The 21,714-nt window shown below is 39.9% G+C and overlaps 1 protein-coding gene across 2 annotated transcripts in view; it reads right to left on the bottom strand.

The window, feature by feature from the left end:
* The window catches only part of GUCY2C (guanylate cyclase 2C), a 137,758-nt gene that overhangs the window by 22,286 nt on the left and 93,758 nt on the right, over nucleotides 1-21,714 (bottom strand). For both annotated transcript variants that reach the window (XM_074006319.1, XM_005570213.5), the window contains exons 12-19: nucleotides 19,169-19,274; nucleotides 17,012-17,074; nucleotides 16,039-16,110; nucleotides 15,487-15,591; nucleotides 8,917-9,003; nucleotides 7,275-7,407; nucleotides 4,155-4,292; nucleotides 2,938-3,026 (exon numbers count right to left, since the gene is read on the bottom strand). In XM_074006319.1, the coding sequence (XP_073862420.1) occupies nucleotides 2,938-3,026; nucleotides 4,155-4,292; nucleotides 7,275-7,407; nucleotides 8,917-9,003; nucleotides 15,487-15,591; nucleotides 16,039-16,110; nucleotides 17,012-17,074; nucleotides 19,169-19,274 (793 nt within the window). The remainder of the gene's footprint in view (nucleotides 1-2,937; nucleotides 3,027-4,154; nucleotides 4,293-7,274; nucleotides 7,408-8,916; nucleotides 9,004-15,486; nucleotides 15,592-16,038; nucleotides 16,111-17,011; nucleotides 17,075-19,168; nucleotides 19,275-21,714) is intronic.

Consider the following 21,714-nt stretch of genomic DNA (forward strand, 5'->3'; position numbering starts at 1 on the left):
AGCAAAAAGCTCTTAGATATGATAAATTTAGTACAGTCGAAGGATATAAAATTAACATACAGGCCGGGTGCGGTGGTTCACGCTTGTAATCCTAGCACTTTGGGAGGCCAAGGAGGGCGGATTGCCTGAGCTCAGGAGTTCAAGACAAGCCTGGAAAACATGGTGAAACCCCATCTCTACTAAAATATGAAAGAAAAAATTAGCTGGGCTTGGTGGCAGGTGCCTGTAATCCCTGCTACTTGGGAGGCTGAGGCAGTAGAATTGCTTGAACCCAGGAGGCGGAAGTTGCAGTGAGCTGAGATCACTCCACTGCACTCCAGCCTGGGCAACAGAGTGAGACTATCTCAAAAAAAAAAAAAAAAAAATTAACATACAAAAATCAGTAGTGTTTTTATATACCACCAATAATAAACTCAGCGGGAAAGAAATCAAGAAGACAATCCCATTTACAATAGCTACAAAAACAAAAAACAAAAAACAAAAAAACCCACCTAGGAATAAATTTAACAAAGAAGGTAAAAGACCTCTACAAGGAAAACTGCAAACACTGATGAAACTGAAGAGGACAAAAACAAATGGAAAGATATCCCATGCTCATGGGTTGGAAGAGTTAATATCACTAAAATGATTATACTGCCCAAAGCAACCTATAGATTCAATGTAATCCTATCAAAATACCACGGTCATTTTCTCACAGAAATTGGAAAAACAATCCTAAAATCCATATGGAACCAAAAAAGAGCGCAAATAGCCAAAGCAATCTCAAGTAAAAAGAACAAAGCTGGAGGCATAACATTACCTGATTTCAAAATGTTCTATAAAGTTACAGTAACCAAAACAACCTGTTACTGGCATAGGAACAGACACATAAACAATGGAACAGAATAGAGAACCCAGAAATAAATCCACACATTTACAGCCAGCTGATTTTCAACAACGGCTCCAAGAACATACAATGGAGAAAGGACATCACATCTCTTCCCATATACAAAAATCAACTTAAGATAGATTTAAGACTTAAACAGAGGACCTGAAACTATGAAACTATTAGAAGAAAACATAGAGAAAAGACTTTAGGACATTGATTTAGGCAAAGACTTTATGGCTAAGACCTCAAAAGCACAGGCAACCAAACCAAAAATAGACAAAATGGGACTATATTAGACTAAAAGGCTTCTGCACAGCAAGGGAAACAACAGAGTGAAGAGATAACGTGCTGAATGGGAGAAAGTATTTGGAAACTATTAATCTGACAAGGGTAATATTCCAGAATATACAAGGAACTCAAACAACTCAGCAGTTAAAAACATTCCATTAAATCAACACACTGTTGATTTGATAGGAATGTAAATTAGTATAGCTACTATGGAAAATAGGATAGAGATTTCTCAAAACACTAAAAATAGAACTACCATATGATCCACCAATCCCCCTGCTGGGTATTTATCCAAAGGAAGAGAAATCAGTGTATCAAAGGATGCCTGCACACTCACATTTATTGCAACACTATTCACAATAGCAAAGATACAGAATCAACTTAAGTGTCCATCAATGGATGAATGGAAAAAGAAAATGCAGGCTGTATACACAATAGAATACTATTTAGCCATAAAAATAATGAAATCATGTCATTTGCAGCAACACATATGGAACTGGAGGTCACTATGTAAAATGAAAGGCACAGAAAGACAAATATCACATGTTCTCACTCATGCAGGGGCTAAGAAAGTTGATCTCATGGAGGTGGAGAGAATAACGATAGCCAGAGACTGGGAAGGGTGTAAGTAGGGGAGGAGATGAATGAAGAGAGGTAGGTTAATGGGTACAAACATATAGTTAGAAGGAATAAGTTATAATGTTTGATAGCAGAGTAGGGTGACTACAGTTAACAACAATGTATTGTATATTTCAAAACAGCTAGAAGAGAGGACTTGAAATGTTCCCAACACATAGAAATGATAACTACTTAAGGTGATGGATCCCCTAAATACATGACTTGATCATTACACATTCTGTGCATATGACAAAATATCACATGTACCCCACAAATATGTACAAATATTATGTATCAATTTAAAAATAGAGAATGAGGTCAGGAGCAATGGCTCACACCTATTATGTAATCCCAGTGCTTTGGGAGGCCAAGGCAGGTGGGATCGCTTGAGGTCAGGAGTTTGAGACCAGCCTGGCCAACACGGTGAAACCCCATCTCTACTAAAAATACAAAATTAGCGGGGCATGACGGCAGGTGCCTGTAGTCTCAGCTACTTGGGAGGCTGAGGCAGAAGAATTGCTTGAAGCCGGGAGGCTGGGGTTGCAGTGAGCCAAGATCCTGCCACTGCACTCCAGCTTGGGAGACAAAGCAAGACTCTGTCTCAAAAAAAAAAAAAAAAAATTAGAGAATGAGATGTGTACTTTAGAAGCCAGATCATTCCTGAGTTGGGGAGTGGTGGGAGGGCATGGGGAATGTGGTAGGCTGAGGCTGGCTCCCAAAGACATGCTGCGTCCTAATCCCTGGATCCTATGAATGCTACTTTATTTAGAAAAAGAGCCTTTGCAGATATAATTAAGTTAAAATTATTGAGATGAGGTGATTATTCTGTATTTTCTGAGTGGACCCAAATGCAATCACATGTGTCCTAATAGAAAGGAGATAGAGGGAGAATAGACAGAAGAGAAGCTGTGACCAAGAAGCAGAGATTGAATTGTGTGGCCATAAGATAAGGAATGTTAATAGCCACCAGAAGCTTCTGGAAGAAGTACAGAATGGATTAGCCCCTTAGCTCTTCTGGAGGAAGTGTGGCCTTGCTGAGCACTTGATTTCAGACTTCTAGCCTCCAGAACTGTAAGTGAATAAATTTTTGTTGTTTTAATCTGTCACATTTATGGTGATTTTTATAGCAGGCCAAGGAAACGAATGCGGGAAGATATACTCACTTCTAGCTCTTTTTCCTCTGCCGTTTCCAAGAATAAATCTGGACGGAAGGGTTTCATTCCATTGGAATTTTCCACTCTGAAAATCTTCTCTGGTTGGGTGAGAAAATTTTAAATTACAAAGAAGAATACAGCATGAAGAAATGGAAGGAATTTCAACAGAAATCCAGTTGGTTCACTCCCCTGGATGGCTCTTAGCTCAGTGAGAGTGCTGCAGAGCCTAGACCAGCACTCAGTAGACAGGTGTTAATTTGATGAGGCACCCAGTGAAAAGGTCTCATCCCACTTATAACCAGAAAGTTACCTTAAGGGATAGGCTACTGAGTGGGGCACAGTGCTTCACACCTGTAATCCCAGCACTTTGGAGGCTGAGGTTGGGGGATCACTTCAGCTCAGGAGCTCAGTCTGGGCAACATGGTGAAACCCTGTCTCTACATAAAGTACGAAAGTTAGCCAGGCATAGCGGTGTGCACCTGTCGCCCAGCTACTTGGAAGGCTGAGCCAGGAGGATTGCTTGAGCCTGGGAGGCAGAGACTGCAGTGAGCCAAGATCATGCCACTGTACTTACTCCAGCCTGGGGGCGACAGAGCAAGACACTGTCTGAAAAAAAAAAGAAAGAAAGAAAGAAAAGAAAAAAAGAAAAAAAATGCTACTGACCCTGTAAAACTCAGCTCGGGCACCACTGCCTTCAGTAGGCTTCTTCTGTTCATACTTGACCCCACCCTCTCTACATCCCTTAGTCACCGTACTCCCCACCAACCAGTTAACAGTTAGCACATAATAAATGCTCAGTAAGTGAGAATTGAATGAATGGAAGGAACCATTTTCCCCTGAGAGGACACGTGGCCAAAAACTATAGATCTACTCTTAGTGAGAACTAAAATATGTATGTCAACCTGTTAGAGTGATCTAGTTTAGATGTTAAGCAGGTACATTCTCTTATTGGAATCAAAAGGAAAGAGGAGAATTGTAAAGGAAGATTGTTAACAATAATACCGACAACAGTAACACCTGGCAGTGTATGTTGTCTTATGCTTTGCAGGGCACTCTAATATTTAATCTTCCTAATCCTCTTATAAAATGTATAATGCCGATAATAAGTCATTAATTTTGCAGATGAAGGAATTGTGATGTGGTTACAAACAGATTAGGGTCTCAGTAAGCCTAGAAAGCAGGTTGGCTGACTCCCAGAGGGGGCACGTGAAGGGGTTTAGGTGTACCGTTCCGGTCTCGACAGCTCGAAGTGTAGAAGGTTTCTTTCCGCAGGATGATCTCCTGTGCGATGATCCCGTAGCTGTACACATCTCCTTTCTGAGAGACGTTGGCTTGGCGGAGGTGCTCTGGAGCTGTCCACAGGTCTGTAAATGCAGACATTGAGATTACAAAATTGAGCAGGGTGAGTGGCTCATAGGCCTCCAACCTACCTTTGCTCTCTAATTCCCTACACCATCCACTCTAAATATGGGTGATCGCTTATGAGTGGCCTTGAATTGATATGATTCCACGCTTTTGAAAACTTTTGGCAAATACCGGTGATCAAAGAGAGAACACACACGTTTTAGACTAACTATGAAATGTTAGGATCTGGGTGAGGTCATATGGCAGTATGTTATTTAAAACTGCTAGGATCACAGTCTTGAAAACCCTCAAGGTTTACCTGGAATGGGGTCTGATTGTGGTAAATGCTCAGTAAATGTATGTTGAATGAATACAGTAGAATATGAGAGGTTGAAGAATTTAGTAGTTTATGGGACATATGGAATGAACCTATGAAATCCTTTAAAATACAAATTTTGGCCCAGTGTGGTGGCTCATGCCTGTAATCCCAGCACTTTGGGAGGCTGAGGCAGGCGGATCACAAGGTCAGGAGATTGAGACCAGCCTGGCCAATATGGTGAAACCCCGTCTCTACTAAAAATACAAAAATTAACCAGGCGTGGTTGCGGGCGCCTGTAGTCCCAGCTACTCAGGAGACCGAGGCAGGAGAATAGCTTGAACCCAGGAGGCGGAGGTTGCAGTAGGCTGAGATTGCGCCACTGCACTCTAGCCTGGGTTACACAGTGAGACTCCATTTCAAAAAAAAAAAAAAAATTTATGTATACTAAATATATTTTATTTAAATATTATAATTTATTATTTAATGTGTATATATACATATTTAAATATAAATTTACCAAAAGAAGATAAAGACAGTACACTAAGACAAAGAGACTATGACTGATATTTTCGTTTGTTTTTTTTTTTTTTTGAAACGGAGTCTCGCTCTGTCGCCCAAGCTGGAGTGCAGTGGCCGGATCTCAGATCACTGCAAGCTCCGCCTCCCGGGTTTACGCCATTCTCCTGCCTCAGCCTCCCGAGTAGCTGGGACTACAGGCGCCCGCCACCTCGCCCGGCTAGTTTTTTGCATTTTTTAGTAGAGACGGGGTTTCACCATGTTAGCCAGGATGGTCTCGATCTCCTGACCTCGTGATCCGCCCGTCTCGGCCTCCCAAAGTGCTGGGATTACAGGCTTGAGTCACCGCGCCCGGCCATGACTGATATTTTCTAGGCATAACATACTGGCAGCCTCCAACTGAGCTAGGGCCCGCAGTGGCATTTTTGTTGGTTCCCGCAGTATTCTTAAAAAAGTAATGCACATAATTTACTCACAGTTTACTCCTGTCCCTGCCACTCCCTAGTGTCTACATCTAGTTCACTCACTTCACATGAGTGCAATGCTGTATTTAGCTCCCATAGATACTCAAGTTTTGAATCCTTATTACACACCCTATTTAGTAATAACAGGGGCATGCAATTAATTTTTCTTCAACATGCTTCACAAATTTTTCAGGATCACCTTACTCCTTATAAACTTTCTCAGACTTGTCTTCACCAGTTTCAATGAAACATGTATAGATTCATGTTGTTAGGTGCAGTAACATGTTTATGATGATGCACGTTTTCCTTATTTGGTTCTCTGTCCAAATGTACATCACCTTTTTGAATTTATGTCTTGTGAATTTTTGTGACTTGTGATTCATGCCCAGTTGATCGTAAAGGTCAGGGGTTGTAGAAAAGGTAAGTAAATCTACTTATGCTAGAATTTCAGGTAACCGACACCATAGGTAGGTAGGTATAAGTGAGTGCTGTTCAAGATGATAGGATTTGACTTGTAATTTATCTGATTTTTGTCATGCTGGGTTATCTGATGATGATTTGTACTATTATGTCATGAACGATGCTTGGCACACAGGTCTTCAATAAGAAATTACTGGATTGAGTTCAATATTATATTACACTTTACATGATGTGGATGTAGGGACAGAATTGCAATTTTTCTTTTATTAAGGAAAAACGAAAGGATCGCAAAGTTGAATTAGAAATATAATTTAGTGTTTGGATCTAGGTAGTATTTCTTTTTTTTTTTTTTTTTTTTGGAGACAGAGTTTTGCTCTTTTTGCCCAGGCTGGAGTGCAGTGGTGTGATCTCAGCTCACCGCAACCTCCGCCTCCCGGGTTCAAGCGATTCTCCTGCCTCAGCCTCCTGAGTAGCTGGGATTACAGGCATGCGCCATCACCCTGGCTAATTTTGTATTTTTAGTAGAGACGGGGTTTCTCCATGTTGGTCATGGCTGGTCTTGAACTCCCGACCTTAGGTGATCCACCTGCCTCGGCCTCCCAAAGTGCTGGGATTACAGGCGTGAGCCACCGTGCCCGGTTGATCTAGGTAGTATTTCAAGGCAATGTGAGTGCTAGATATCTGAGTCTGTTTAACTGTGAGTCATAGTAAATGTTCAACATGAAAAGCCCTTTATACTTTACAAATCTGTTTTCTTTGTTATCTTTTTTGACTCTCACCACAATCCTGAAAGAGGTAAGAATATATTTTACTGGTTAGAGTTTTTTCCTTAATATTTCTTATTGCCACAGATAAATGAATGATGTCTCAAATGGAAAGTCGGTCCTCTGGTTTGTACTCTACCTTCTTGGACAAATCTGAGTCTCAGTGCTGTCCTCCATAAAGGAAAAAGGTTAAATTAGATGATGTCTAAGGTCTTTTCCTGCTCCAACCTTCTGTATTTTTTTCACCTAGTTCAAATCCTACAAGCCATTAAGTTATTCATGATTTCTCAGTGATATCAAGGGACACATGGATGAAGGAAATCCACAGAGGACATTTGTTTAACTCAGGAAATACTTGCTGACTGACAAGTGGGAAGGTCTGGAGAATGAGCCAGCTGTTGTCTCTTGTGGCTTTAAGTGCTTATCTTCTGATCAGTATTACAATTTCCTGACCATGCTACATGGGTTTGAAAAAAAAAATCAGTTAGGTAACTAGTGAACACTTCATTCATTACAGACCTTTTTTTGGAGGTAAAATGGAATTGCAGCCAAAATCAGTGATCTTCACCACCATTCTACTGTCCACTACGCAGTTGGTAGATTTCAGACGACCATGGACTTCTGTCTTACTGGAGTGCAGATATGACATTCCCTGTAATTTTTCAGATGATAGAAAAACAGAAATGTGACACACTTCAGCTGCTTCATTATTTTAAAGAAAAAAGTGACATTTGGAAACCATTTCAGCAGACAGTCACACCATCAGGTTTTAATTTTAGTCCCACTATTTTTACTTTAATGTTACTGAAGCCCTAATATTTGCCTACACATTATATCTCGTTTCAAAGTCTGTTTAAATGACAGAGTAGAAGGGAATTGTCTAAAATCTCTGCTTAAGTAGTTGTATATAATATGAGGCAAAGGGTTGTTTTTTTTTTTTAAAGTGTTTCTGCTTACCACTTATTTGGTCTGTGACCCTGGGTAGGTCTCTGGTCCTTTTTCACATGAATTTAAAATAAACATACAAATAATAGTGCCTTGCCTTTCCAAAGGGGCAGGGGTGCCAGGCTAGATTATTTCCTAAAGTGGAATTGGTTTCATCCTATTTTGAAACAATGTTTCAATCATTCTGTTTCAAAAGGGGAAGCCTGGCCCCTTGCAATGGCTCAGGCCTGTAATCCCTGCACTTTGGGAGGCCGAGCTACTCGGGAGGCTGAGGCAGGATAATCGCTTGAACTTGGGAGGCCGAGGTTGCAGTGTGCTGAGATCGCGCCACTGTACTCTAGCCTGGGGGACAGAGTGAGACTCCGTCTCAAAAAGGAAAAACAAAGGAAGCCTGTTTTTGGCTGATGTGCTTCTCTCTGGTGGTTAGAGGGTGTCTCAGCTGAAGCTGGTTTTCAGCCTGGATCATAGGAGTGAAATGTGTGTGGCAAATCGATTTTCGTAACGCATTTTTCAAACTGATTCTGAACCCTTATAACTTTCAGGTGGGTTAAGACTGTATCAAACAGCTCCCTCTCATAACCAACTTTTCTTCATTCTTGAATGAGGCCCTGGTTACTCATGTCCACTTCTGTTTTCCTATCACGTCTGAAAATATACATGTCCACATTTATTATTGATTCCTGCAAGATGGTTTCCTGTACTTAATACTTTCTCTTATAAAGTTGAGGATTCAGTTGTCTTTTTTATTTTTTAAATGGAGTCTCACTCTGTCACCCAGGCTGGAGTGCAATGGCTCCATCTTGGCTCACAGCAACCTCCATCTCCTGGGTTCAAGCAGTTCTCCTGCCTCAGCCTCCCAAAGTGCTGGGATTACAGGCTTGAGCCACTGCACTCAGCCCAGTTGTCTTTCTTGTAGTTTTATATGATTTCGATTTCTGGAAAATTTATGAAACTGCATGCCCCACACCCAGACTACAAAGGATATAATAACATAATAATAACTGATATATATTGAACATTTCCTTGTACCAGGTCTTGTTATAAGCACGTGCATTATTTCACAAAATCCTCACAACCTAAAATCCTACAACCCTATGACATAGCTATTATTATCATTTTACAGATGAAGAAACCAATGCACAGAAGGTTGAATAACTTGTTAGATCTGTTTTCTTATATTTAATTTTCATATTTTCTGTGTGTGTGTTTCTCTTACCTTAGCAATGTCATACAGGACAGAGATCTTAAACTCCCAGTCCATGAATGTGCCATCAGGGTAGGAAATTGTGTCATTTAAAACTTCCTGAATAGGAAAAAAAGAAGAAAAGTTGTTGCAAGAAAGGATATTATGGAGAGACTATTATGAAACAAATAATGAACTTCAAATTATGAGACCTTAGGATCAGGAACAAATTGGAATTCCACTGTCTGGGTTTTCATGAACCTATTTTTGTTTTCTTTTCTGCATAAGAAGCTTTGGGCGGTTTTTGCCACCTGGATATGAGCAGGAGGTACCCATAGCACCCCAAACTTCAGTTCTTCCATCAGACAGATGTAGAGGAATAAGCAGCAGGTCGGGAGACTGCTTAACAGGTGACTGCCTTGCATGTTCTGTCTCATCTAAATTGGACCCATGTTTTAAAACAGGCAATTGCTATAAGAAAATTCCTTCATTAAGCTTGTGTTTTTACTCACCTAATCAGTTACATAAATTGGCTTAATTCCTTTTTTTTTAGAGTTTACTAAGTCCTCTCTCAATAAGAGAGATCTTGGATTTTTTTGTGAATTGTATAACCTGGGATTTTTTTTTTCTTTTTTTTCTTTTTTGTTTGTTTTTGAGACAGAATCTTGCTCTGTGGCCCAGGCTGGTGTGCAGTGGCACAATCTCAGCTCATTGCAACCACTGCCCCCAGGGTTCAAGCGATTCTCCTGCCTTTGCCTCCTGAGTAGCTGAGATTACAGGTGCATGCCACTATGCCCAGCTAATTTTTGTATTTTTAGTAGAGACGGGGTTTCACTACATTGGCCAGGCTGATCTCGAACTCCTGGCCTCAAGCAGTCTGCCTGCCTCAGCCTCCCGAAGTGCTGGGATTACAGGCGCAAGCCACCGCGCCCCGCCTATACCTGGAATTTTCAAGTCACTATTTTAATATGATGATGGTTTTACAAAGTTGCAGGATTTTAATTAAGCTAATACGTAACTGTTCTTCACGGTAGAACTTTAAAAAGGACTCTAACTGATAGCAATAGTTTCTTATTTTAGGAAAAAGCCCAATTTGATTTTTAATTTTAACTCAGGCACCGTACCAAGAATTTCCAAGGAGGGGTCTGAAGTCCTTAATCATTTCAGGTAAGGCTGGTTGGGCTGTGGGTACCAGGCCAAGCTGATGGAGGGGAGTCATGGGCAGACAGATTCTTTTCTATGCCTTCTCTCCCTTTAGCTCACCATTCACCCATCCTACCCTGTTCTCATCTGCCAAATTGTAAAAAGCATATTATTCTGTTTTGATGATAAAAGGAATACATGTTTACTATACAAAATGTGAAAAAAATTATACAATATAAAAAGGAAGTATATAAAATTATGGCTAATTTGCACCATCTAATTTATTCTCATTTTGGTATTTTCTTCTAGTTTTCTTTAATGTAGATATGGAAAGTATATGTAATAAATATTATAAAAGTGGGATCGTAATGTATATGCAGATTTATATGTTTTTTCTGAGCAATTTTAATAGGTGACCTGCATATTTGTTTTTTAAAATTATTGAGTGTTATCTCTAGAGCAGGGACTGTGTTAGTGCTGGGATTATAAGGGACCTGTTGAAGTGTGCACAGTCTGGTGAAGGAAACTGACATTCATAAAACAATCAGACCAATAAACATAAAATTATCACTGTGATAAGTGCGATGAAAAATTGCCTAAAATCTGGGAATTTGACCCCTAAAATCTGGGGTTTGTTATAAAGATTAAATATGGCTTCCTTCAGGAAATGGCTGTTGAGCTGAGATCAAATGAAATAGGGAGCCAAGAGTTTTGGGAAGAGGTAACAGCAAGGGAAGAGAACCTTTTGTGGAAAAGAGAATGGAAAGGTCCTATTATCTCAGCACCCATTTTTATTTTTTATTTATTTATTTATTTTTAGATGATAAATTGCTTTATTAAGGGATCGTGGTTATTATTTTGTTATGTTTTATACTGTCAGCACCCATTTTTAAAATTACCCTTCTTTAGTTATATTTGTCATATACTTAATGGTATTCCTGGCCCATATGTTTTTCTTCCATAAATCATTTGCTTGTTCATGAGCTGTCACTACACTGCCTTGATTATAATAACTTTCTAGTAAGTGGCTTCTTCATTCTCTTTTTCAAAACTGTTCTGGTTATTATTGCTCATATATATGTGTGCGTGTATATATATGTATTTCTGATGATCTCTGTTAATTAAGAAAAGTCTTTGCCTTCGATTGCAAGTTCGTTGTTTTCAGAAGAATTTATACATTTTCAATGTGAATTTGTCGGTATAGGGTGTCGGTAAACTGGCTGTCTGTTAGCAACAGCCCTGATTTGTAATATGCTTGCTGAGTATGATGTGAAATATTTCCACCCTGAATGATTTCAGCTTCCAGAACTTTAACACTGACTGGCAAATTCTTGAATAACTTAACAGTCAGCTCTGAGCTAGTACCAGCCAGTTCCAGCACATCATTGATTCCTAAGAACTTGACTAAGTTCTGTTAAGATTTATTTAATGTCTTAGAAAACTTTCAGTGTTCTTAACTGATTCTTTGCATTTCATGTTGAGTATTTTCAAATAAATATTTTTGTTAAAAATATTAAGGAGGATTTTTTGAGTTGTATTTTCTGACCAATTACATGATATACACATTATATATGTAAATTATTTTCTATATACTTATTTTGTTTCTGGTCATCATATAAATTTCTTATAATCTTTAGTATTTGAGGCTTTTGCATTTTCTAGGTAAACAATCATATCTTTATATTTATTTATTTATTTATTTGAGATGAAGACTGGCACTGTTGCCCAGGCTGAAGTGCAATGGTGGGATCTCGGCTCATTGCAACCTCCACCTCCTGGGTTCAAGCAATTCTCCTACCTCAACCTTCCAAGTAGTTGGGATTACAGGTGGCCACCATTATGCCCCACTAATTTTTTGTATTTTTAGTGGAGACGAGGTTTCACTGTGTTGGCCAGGCTAGTCTTGAACTCCTGACTTCGTGTCCTGCGCCCCCCCCACCCCGGCCTCTGACTCCTCTGAGCCACCGCACCTGGCCTCATCTTTAAATTAAAAAAAAAAAAAAAAATCTATTGCTTTTGTGAAAGTTGTCAAAATCAGAATGGAATCGCAAATGTTGAAAAAATCCTGACACATACAGCTAGAAAAGGCCATGAAAACCAGAGTTGTCATGCTTGTGTACTTCATAACAAAAACTATCACAAAAGACTCCACAGAAACCTCAACCTTCCACAAAGGCCATCGCAACCTCACACACACAAAATACTTATACAAGGACATCTGCTCAACATCTGCCTGTCCAACCTCTGACTGGCATCATCCTTGCTAGTGATCTTTGTAACACAACAATTATGTAATCCTCTTTGTTTTTTTTTCCCCTTAAAATCCTTTGTCTTCCTTTATCTCTCTGAATATGCACATAATTTATGATGGCATATGTATTCCCATGACAGTGTTCTTTTCCAAATAAACATCTTTCTTTTAGAGAGCCACTCTCTGTTTGTTATTTATCTGGACACCTTCCAATAACCGTGTATCTTATTTCTGTTTCATGCATTAGTGCTTTGGTTAGAACTTTCAGAAGTTAACTAACAGTAGTAAAGGGTGCGCCTAGGGAGTCTTTGCATTAATAGAGATGAAGTCAGTTGTTATTTTATGATAGACAGTCTTTGCAATGTTAAGAAAGTATTGTTTTATTTCTTTCTTTTTTTTTTTTTTTTTTTTTGAGACGGAGTCTCGCTCTGTCACCCAGGCTGGAGTGCGGTGGCCGGATCTCAGCTCACTGCAAGCTCCGCCTCCCGGGTTCACGCCATTCTCCTGCCTCAGCCTCCCGAGTAGCTGGGACTATAGGCGCCCGCCACCTCGCCCGGCTAGTTTTTTGTATTTTTTAGTAGAGACGGGGTTTCACCGTGTTAGCCAGGATGGTCTCGATCTCCTGACCTCGTGATCCGCCCGTCTCGGCCTCCCAAAGTGCTGGGATTACAGGCGTGAGCCACCGCGCCCGGCCTGTTTTATTTCTAACTCTACAGGAGTTGTTATTATGGGGGAGCCTAAGAATATTTCTGAAATGAGGTCTGGGAATTCTCTGGCATATCACCGTTTAATTGTTGTTTTCCTTGTTGAGAACAGGTTGCAAATATTAAATCTGGTATCCTCTTCCCTGAGCTATGGTTTCACAGCTTCATTTCATGCAGGTCTTACTCTAACGTCATCTTGCCAGAGAAATCTTCCATGGCTATCTTATCTTAAGTAGCATAACTCAGGTATGTTTGAAAGGAGGTTATTATAAATAACAAAAGAGCTTTTCTCACCCCCACCACCCAGTAACAACGGGTTTTAGGAACCAAGAATGAAGACAAAATATATTTCTTACTATATCACAATATTACATTAATAGCCATAGAAGAAATGATAATTCCCATAGAGAGAATGCCAAAGTCAGCTTAATTCTTCTAATGTTGAAGTTCAGTAAAAGTAATTCTCATTATCTATATAAAAACTATTTTCAAGTTAAACAAAAACATGAACATACTCCAAATTCATTTAACATTGAACAAAGTTAGCATGAGATTGAAACTAAAATCTGACCAAAGGCTAACTGTAGTTGTGAATGCAGAGGAAAAAACATAATAAAATAAAAGAAATGCTAAGCCAGTTGTATATACAAAAAGCATAACACAAACAATTGGATATGGTTAATTCTATGAATGGAACAATATTATTATAATGTACCAAATCAAAAGGTCATAGGAGAAAAACCACGAGTGTTTTAATGGATGATGAAAGTGATCATTTTAATTGATACCTGATCAAATAAATACACATTTCTAGGAATAACAATAACTATTTCAGGTCTTTCAGAATTAGAAATACTTTTCACATGAGGTCTAGACCACACTCTCATTTAATTTCAATGAGACAGAAATTTTAGAATACTAATTAATAGAGCCTGGTCAAAGGGTTTCACATGGCTTATTATTGCCTGAAACTGATTCAGAATTGGTCTAATTGCATTTTTTTTGGAAACAGATTTCATGATTATATCGCTTCTGAAAGTTTCCCTTTTTAAAGATTATAATTTAATAGTCGTAAAGTATTCTTCCACAATTAAAACATCTTTTCACTGCTTTTTTATTCTCGATTTTGTGTATTTGCATGTTTGTTTTAAAAATAATATCTAGAAGTGAAAGGCTTGTGTGTTTTAATAATTTTGTTTTTTAAGTTGCAAGTGCATTTTAAAATCCTATCCTATTTTATTTGATTTATAATGATTGATATTTAATAGCTTCCTTTCCTTATGTTATAGTTATTCTTCTAAATTTTGCATTGGATACTTAAATTATTATTGTTATTATTTATTTTATTATTATTTTTTTGAAACGGAGTCTCACTCTGTTGCCAGGCTGGAATGCAGTGGCACGATCTCGGCTCACTGCAACCTCTGACTCCCTGGTTCAAGCAATTCTTCTGCCTCAGCCTCCTAAGTAGCTGTAATTACAGGCACGCACCACCACGCCCAGCTAATTTTTGTATTTTTAGTAGAGACGGGGTTTCACCGTGTTGGCCAAGATGGTCTCGATCTCCTGACCTCATGATCCGCCTGCCTCGGCCTCACAAAGTGCTGGGATTACAGGTGTGAGCCACGGTGCCCAGCCTTGTTTATTATTTTTTAAGAACTTTTACCTTAGCACCATTTTCCTCTTTGATCTTAATTCTCCTGGCCAGCTGCCTGCTCAAGATTTCTCTACCACATTCCATTACGCTAGTCCCTCATGGGCTTGCTTTCCCTTCTGCTATACAGCAAATGAATTCTCAAAGTGCTAAATATAGTTAATGGCTTAATGTGTCACTTTTTCCTTATACCACTGTTACATTTCATAGGGATTAATACAGAGAAGAGCCCTCAGATGTCAGAATAACAAGCATGAAAGAATTTTTAAAAGAAATAGTAACATTTAGGGCTACGATTTTTTCTTGGAGGGTAGATTTGAGTTTATACTGCATAGTGTGAAAGCTAATATTCTCGCTTTTTTTCTTAGTTTCTCTGTTTGCTTTGGACTTGCTCAGTCCAAATACCTGACCTCATCTGGCAACTCCTGGATGATCCTTAGTCCAAGAGTGGAGTAATAATTTGGACAGCAGCAGAACCAAGAATGATGACCAAGTCTTCTAATGCTTATTTGGTGCTATCATAATGATTATCCTTTTCTCTTTTAACACAAAAGCAAGTATTCATGTAAAATAAAATGTATTTGGAGGTAATCACTCATTTTTTCCACTTCCATTCTCTGTTTACTCCCCTCCCTAAATCTATTATCTTTTTCCTGAAATTTTTTTTGGCTTGTTTATAAAAACATAATAAGACTGATTGAAAAAATCTCGGAAAGTCTGGAAAGCTTGTGACCCCACCAACTCTCCATGATCACTCTTTAATATTATTTTACTCGATAAATATTTTTATTTAAAGTCCTGCTGAATATTTTTATATAATTAGAACATTGGAAATGACCATGGTTTCTTACCCGGAGGGATCCTCTCTCACAGTATTCTATCACCCCGAAGATCATGGTATCAAGTTTCACGGTGCCATAGAACTTGGTCAGGTTGTAATAGTCAATCTGAAGCAACTAGAAGAACATGTTTGTTTACAAAGCAAATTAGGCAGAACAGGGTGCCAAAGTAAAAATTAATATGCCAATAAAATGTGTTTTCTTTCAGATCTTTGAGAAGATGTGTTGCTCTTAACAAATTGAATGTCAGTACCCATTGCTTATCACACATTATATTAATCTCATTCAACAACCTTTCCTTTGTTAGTAAGAGGCCTTGAGTACAAACTTTACTTTCAAATAGTATCAGGTCCACTTTCTAGAAAGACTAGTAGATTTCCAGAATTTTTTACGCCATTGACCTCACTTTCCAATATCTCTTCGTAGAATTTTCAACAAGAAATATAGTCACCATTTCTTGGCCTGAGGGCTTCTCTGTCAGCCTCTTACTCCACGAACAACCTCAGTGATTAGAAGAAATGGAGTGAAGTTATTTCTCAAGAGTTTGAAGTAAGGGCTACATACCTTGTTCAATTCTATCTTCTGTTTTTCAGTGAAATTACCATCATTGTGCTTGAGATCTTTGAGAATCACTCGCTGCAAAAATCAATGAAATTTAGGAGACACTGTTGTGGTGTAACTTGTTACATGCATATTATAACAGTTTGTGTGTCTCACTAGACTGTAAACTTTTGAGAGCAGTGACAGTATTTGATTGATTTTTTTTTTTTTTTTTAAAGACAGAGCCTTGCTCTGTTGCCTAGGTTGGAGTGCAGTGGTGCAATCTCGGTTAACTTCAACCTCCGCCTCCCGGGTTCAAGCAATTCTCATGCCTCAGCCTTCCCAGTAGCTGGGACTACAGGCATGCACCACCATGTCCCCAGCTAATTTTTGTATTTTCAGGAGAAACGGGGTTTCGCCATATTGGCCAGGCTGGTCTCAAACTCCTGGCCTTAAATGATCCACCCGCCTCAGCCTCCCAAAGTCCTGGGATTACAGACATGAGCCATTATGCCGGGCCGTGATTGATGTTTGTATCCCTGGTGCCTAGTACCTGGGATATGGTAAGTTCAGTCTTGAATGTTTCTTTAAGAATGACTAAATGGAAGGAAGGCAGGCAGAAGGGAGGCAGGGAAGAAGGAAGGATGGAAATAAGATGCAAATCTCTCATATGAGATTGTTGTATTTCTCAGCAATGAGCCAAAATATAATACTAGGGTTGCCCTCGACTACTCTGAATATCTTTTATATTTCATTTTTCTGCCTACACTCCACCCTTCCCCAACATTCTATTTGTCTTCCATTTTCCCCAGGATTGTGAGTTTTGTAACCCCAGAAGCAGGGCCCTGGCCACCCCTGTGAAGCTCTAAGAACAGCCCTTGGGAACAGACTGGGCACTCCCATCATTGTGATACTGACATCAGGGGCCGGGGCAACGAGGGGTCAGAAAGCCCCGAGCATACCCCAGTGGAGAGTTCAGAGAAGTGGGAGACGTCACCTTTTTGTCGTATTTGCACTGTCGTAGTCTCTGGATTGTATCTCGTCTTTTGTCATCATCGATCTGGCACAAGAAAAGGCTAATTATTCCAGAAACTCCGTATCTCTTCCCTCCTTTGAGTTTACTGTTCCAAAGACTTATTTCCTTAGCCAGATGACTCATTCATTCTGATGAACGAATAAAATCTGTACTCATACACATTTTGTACAGAAACTGACAAGAAATAGATGAATTATACTTCTAGGAATATTTAGATTTTAAGAAAACATACAGAGACACATGTTTTGGGCTTACTCCAAAAGAGAAAATATGAAATATGGGGTTTTGAGGCAGTGGGGGGGTGCTTGAGGAATGACACCAAGGCTGGACTTGTGCAGAGGTGGCGCGTGTGGGAGCCCATCGGATGCTGTGCATTGACAGAGGTGCACACGCTCCTTCTGAAAGTCCCCTCTCCTCTTCCTAGTGTTATATTAAATAGACAGGAGACCACTGGCATGAGACTGTCTTTGTATTATGAGTTCCTATAAATGGCAGACCTAACTTAGTATATAGGCAAACTGAAAACTGATCTGGGAGTCTATTTTTGTAACAAATGGCTCGATTTCAGCCAATCACAGGCAGCTAACTGAACAGACCATGCCCAAATAAAGCAAATGCCTAGCTGTAACCAATCAAGTTATTTGTGGACTTTACTTCCTTGTACAACCTATGAAAGCTCACTGCCCATGCTGCGGGGTGGAGCTTTCTGAACCTCTTTTGGTTTTGAGTGCAACACAATTCATGAATCACTTTTTGCTCAAATAAATTATATTTCATCTGTCCAGAGTTTTTCTTTTAACACTAGGTACTTCCAGTTTGTCATTTAGGTCAACAAATTCTCTCTTTGGAAATTCAGTAGTCTTAAGGTTGTTTATACCTGACTGTGAATTACTGTTAAATTGATTTCATCCTGACACTTAGCTGAGACAGATTGGTCTTTGTGGGTAGAATTTTCACAAAAATTCTTTGTGAATAGAATTTTTCTGTTGGAGGTTCAGCAGGAGGAGGGTCACATTGGAGCATGTCATATTTCTGAAAGAAGGGAAGACCTGGTCCTTGGATAGATATGAGGGGATCGGAGCCATTAGAGGGCAGCACGCAGGACTTGGGGAGGAGGGTCAAGAGCTGGTAGAGAGGTTCCAGAGACAAACTTAGACCAAATGCAATTATATTCCTGCTGATTTTAAGCAAGGAAGCATCTCAAATCACACCACACTATCAGTTTGGCCCTAGTCTGAAGGAGTCCACGAATTCCCATCTGTGGAGGTCTTGGGTCTCCATATTCTCTTAATATGCTTTGGTATAAAAGCTGGGATAATTATATGGTATATGGAATGTGTTACAATCTCAGGCTTTGCAGTTAGACAGACTGGGTTTAAATTGTAGCTGTGTTCCTGGAATTTCCGCCCTGCTACTTCACAGTGCTCAGGAGAAGATGAAATGGGTTAATGCATGTGGTGCATTATAAGTGCTCAGTAAGTGTTAGCTATTATTACTTACAGTAATCTTACTCATTAGTTGCATGTGTTCCTGCACTGTTTCTTAATCTTTTGTCCTTCAGTTTCCTCATCAGCAAAATTATGATGATAAAGCTTAATTTTGGGTTCCTGGAGTAGGAGGAGTAGATGAGACAGCACAGGTCCTGCATTGACTGTGCTAAATGGAGTAAGTTATTATTGGCTGCTGCTATTTCCTGGTTGAAGGTGAATGTGAGCAAATATAAGCAGAGGAGGCGTCTTTCTTCAGGAATGAGTAAGACAAGTCATAGGTCCTTAGTACGGATAGATTAGCATCCAAGGTTTAGGGGAACTCAAATGCTCTGCCCATTCCTACATCCCTTCCATGGCAAATTCCCTTTATGTGTATTTCTCTTCTGGGTCAGATGCAGAGAATGAGAACACACCATATCTCAGCCTCCAGGGAGTGCTCACTGGATTAACTAGCTGACATGTAGGAGAATGGAGAAACAAGGGGAAGGCAGAGAGTTGAAAATTAGAAAGCATCTAAGTCTTGCTTTCTAGAACAACTATCCCTACTTGGCACATATCCTGCAATGCTAAGTCTTGTCAAATACCTGGCAAATTGCGCCCATTCTTCAACAAGTAAGGTAGGCTTTACCTTCAGGCTAACGTGATTGGTCTCATTGGTCTCCAGAGGAAAGATATTTTCAGGAGGAATGTGGGACCATTTTTTCTGACGAAGTTCATAATCTTTTTTATATTTTCTGTGAAAGGAATAAAGCCGGTCAATAGGTTTTTCTTAGTATCCACGCCATTCAGCTTCTGAAGACTGGGAGAAGTTTAGAACCCTGGTATGCTCAAGTAGATGTGCGTGGGGGAAGGTAGCCCAATGACAGAACACCATGTTCTCCAAACTGAAAAGTGCTCACTGCCAGTGGACCTGCAACGGTTTCTGATGGGCTTTCATAGCAGTGGCCCTCAACCTTTTTGACACCAGAGACTGGTTTCCTGGAAGACAGTGTTTCCATGGAGGTGGCAGGGGGTGGTTTCAGGATGAGATTGTTCCACCTCAGATCAGGCATTAGATTCTCATAGGGAGCATGCAACCTAGATCCCCCGCATGCGCAGTTCACGATAGGGTTCACGCTCCTATGAGAATCTAATGCCCTGACTGATCTGACAGGAAGGGTTGCTCAGGACGTAATGCTCGCTCACCCACTGCTCACCTCCTGCTGTGCGGTCGGTTCCTAACAGGCCATGGACTGGCGACTGGGGACCCCTGTTTCCTAGTCTTTCTTTTCTTTTCGCTTCACTTTCCCAGGTTTTTCACTAAGGCAGTCGTTCACGATAGTAAAGGATTTAAACTGATGACATAGAAGGAGTTAGGAAAAAATATAGGAAACAAATGTAAAGTTGGTAACGCTGACAGGCAAAAATGTTAATTTTTAAACCACCAGAGAATACACCAGATCCCTAAATAAGCCAGTTCCTCTTACCCATCTGTGCCTTTTCAAAAAATATGTTTAAAGAAAATGGAAAAGTACAGAGAAAATGTAACAACACCTATCTCAACTACAAAATGTTAAGAATGTATAGTTTCCTTCAGATAGTATCGGTCCCCAGATAGTGTAGGTTGGGGATTAGGCCCCCAACCCCTGGGCCGTGGACTGGTACTGGTCCATGGCCTGTTAGGAACTAAGCTGCACAGCCGGAGGTGAGAGGTCAGCATTACCACCTGAGCTCTGCCTCCTGTCACATCAGCAGTGGCGTTAGATTCTCATAGGAGTGTGAACCCTATTGAGAACTGCACATGGGAGGGATCCAGGTTGTGTACTCCTTATCCTTATGAGAATCTAATGCCTGATGATCTGAGGTGGAGCAGTTACAACCCGAAACTCCCCCACCCCCAAAAATTGTTTTCCACGAAACCAGTCCCTGGTGCCAAAAGGCTGGGGACTGGGTATAGATGAGGCAGAATTCTTGGGCTATAGAGGATGTACACTTTCTTTTTTTTATTTATTTATTTTTTTTTTTGAGACGGAGTCTCGCTCTGTCGCCCAGGCTGGAGTGCAGTGGCCGGATCTCAGCTCACTGCAAGCTCCGCCTCCCGGGTTCACGCCATTCTCCTGCCTCAGCCTCCCGAGTAGCTGGGACTATAGGCGCCCGCCACCTCGCCCGGCTAATTTTTTGTATTTTTTTTTTTAGTAGAGATGGGGTTTCACCGTGTTAGCCAGGATGGTCTCGATCTCCTGACCTCGTGATCCGCCCACCTCGGCCTCCCAAAGTGCTGGGATTACAGGCTTGAGCCACCGCGCCCGGCCCAGATGTACACTTTCAACTTTACAGATATCACCAAATTGCTTCCCAAAGCAGTGGTTATCAATTAATTTACCTTCTTATCTTGAGAATTCCCATCTTCTATATTCTTGTCAACATTTGGTATCGATAAACTTTTTTTTAACCTTTGTGATGTAAGCGAAGCAGTGTTTCATTATTGCTTTACTTTGCATTTTCTTGATTACTAGTGAGATTATCCTTTCAAATATTTTCTAGCTATTTAGTAGAATATATAGACTCAGAATTATATAGAATTATGTATTTATAATTTTGCTCATTTTTCCCTACTGTGTATCTTTTTCTTAAGCTTGTTAACTTACATATGTTCTTAATATATTTTGAGAAATAAATCCTTTGTCCTTTTGTTTTTCAAATACCTTTTCGTAGTTTATTACTTCTTTTAACTTTGTTTTCCAGAAAGTTTTGATTTTTATCATGGTCATATTTATGTATTTTTTCTTTGACTTCTCCTTTTTTATCTTGACTGAGAAGTACTTTCCTAACGTGACATCATAAAGTCATTTTTATTGGACAGGCACAGTGGCTCACACCTACAATCCAGCACTTTGGGAGGCCAAGGTGGGTGGATCACTTGAGGTCAAGAGTTGAGTCCAGCCTGGCCAACATGGTGAAACCCCGTCTCCACTAAAAATACAAAAGTTAGCCAGGTGTGGTGGTGCACGCCTGTAACTGCAGCTACCACTGAGGCCAAGGCACGAGAATTGCTTGAACCCAGGAGGCAGAGGTTGCAGTGAGCCAAGATGGCGCCACTGCACTCCAGCCTGAGTGACAAGAGTGAGACTCAGTCTCAAAAAAATAAAAATAATTTTAATTTTAAAAACTCATTTTTATTAATTTATTCTAAGT

Source organism: Macaca fascicularis, chromosome 11 (genome assembly GCF_037993035.2).
Source record: "Macaca fascicularis isolate 582-1 chromosome 11, T2T-MFA8v1.1".
NCBI classification, from domain to species: domain Eukaryota; kingdom Metazoa; phylum Chordata; class Mammalia; order Primates; family Cercopithecidae; genus Macaca; species Macaca fascicularis.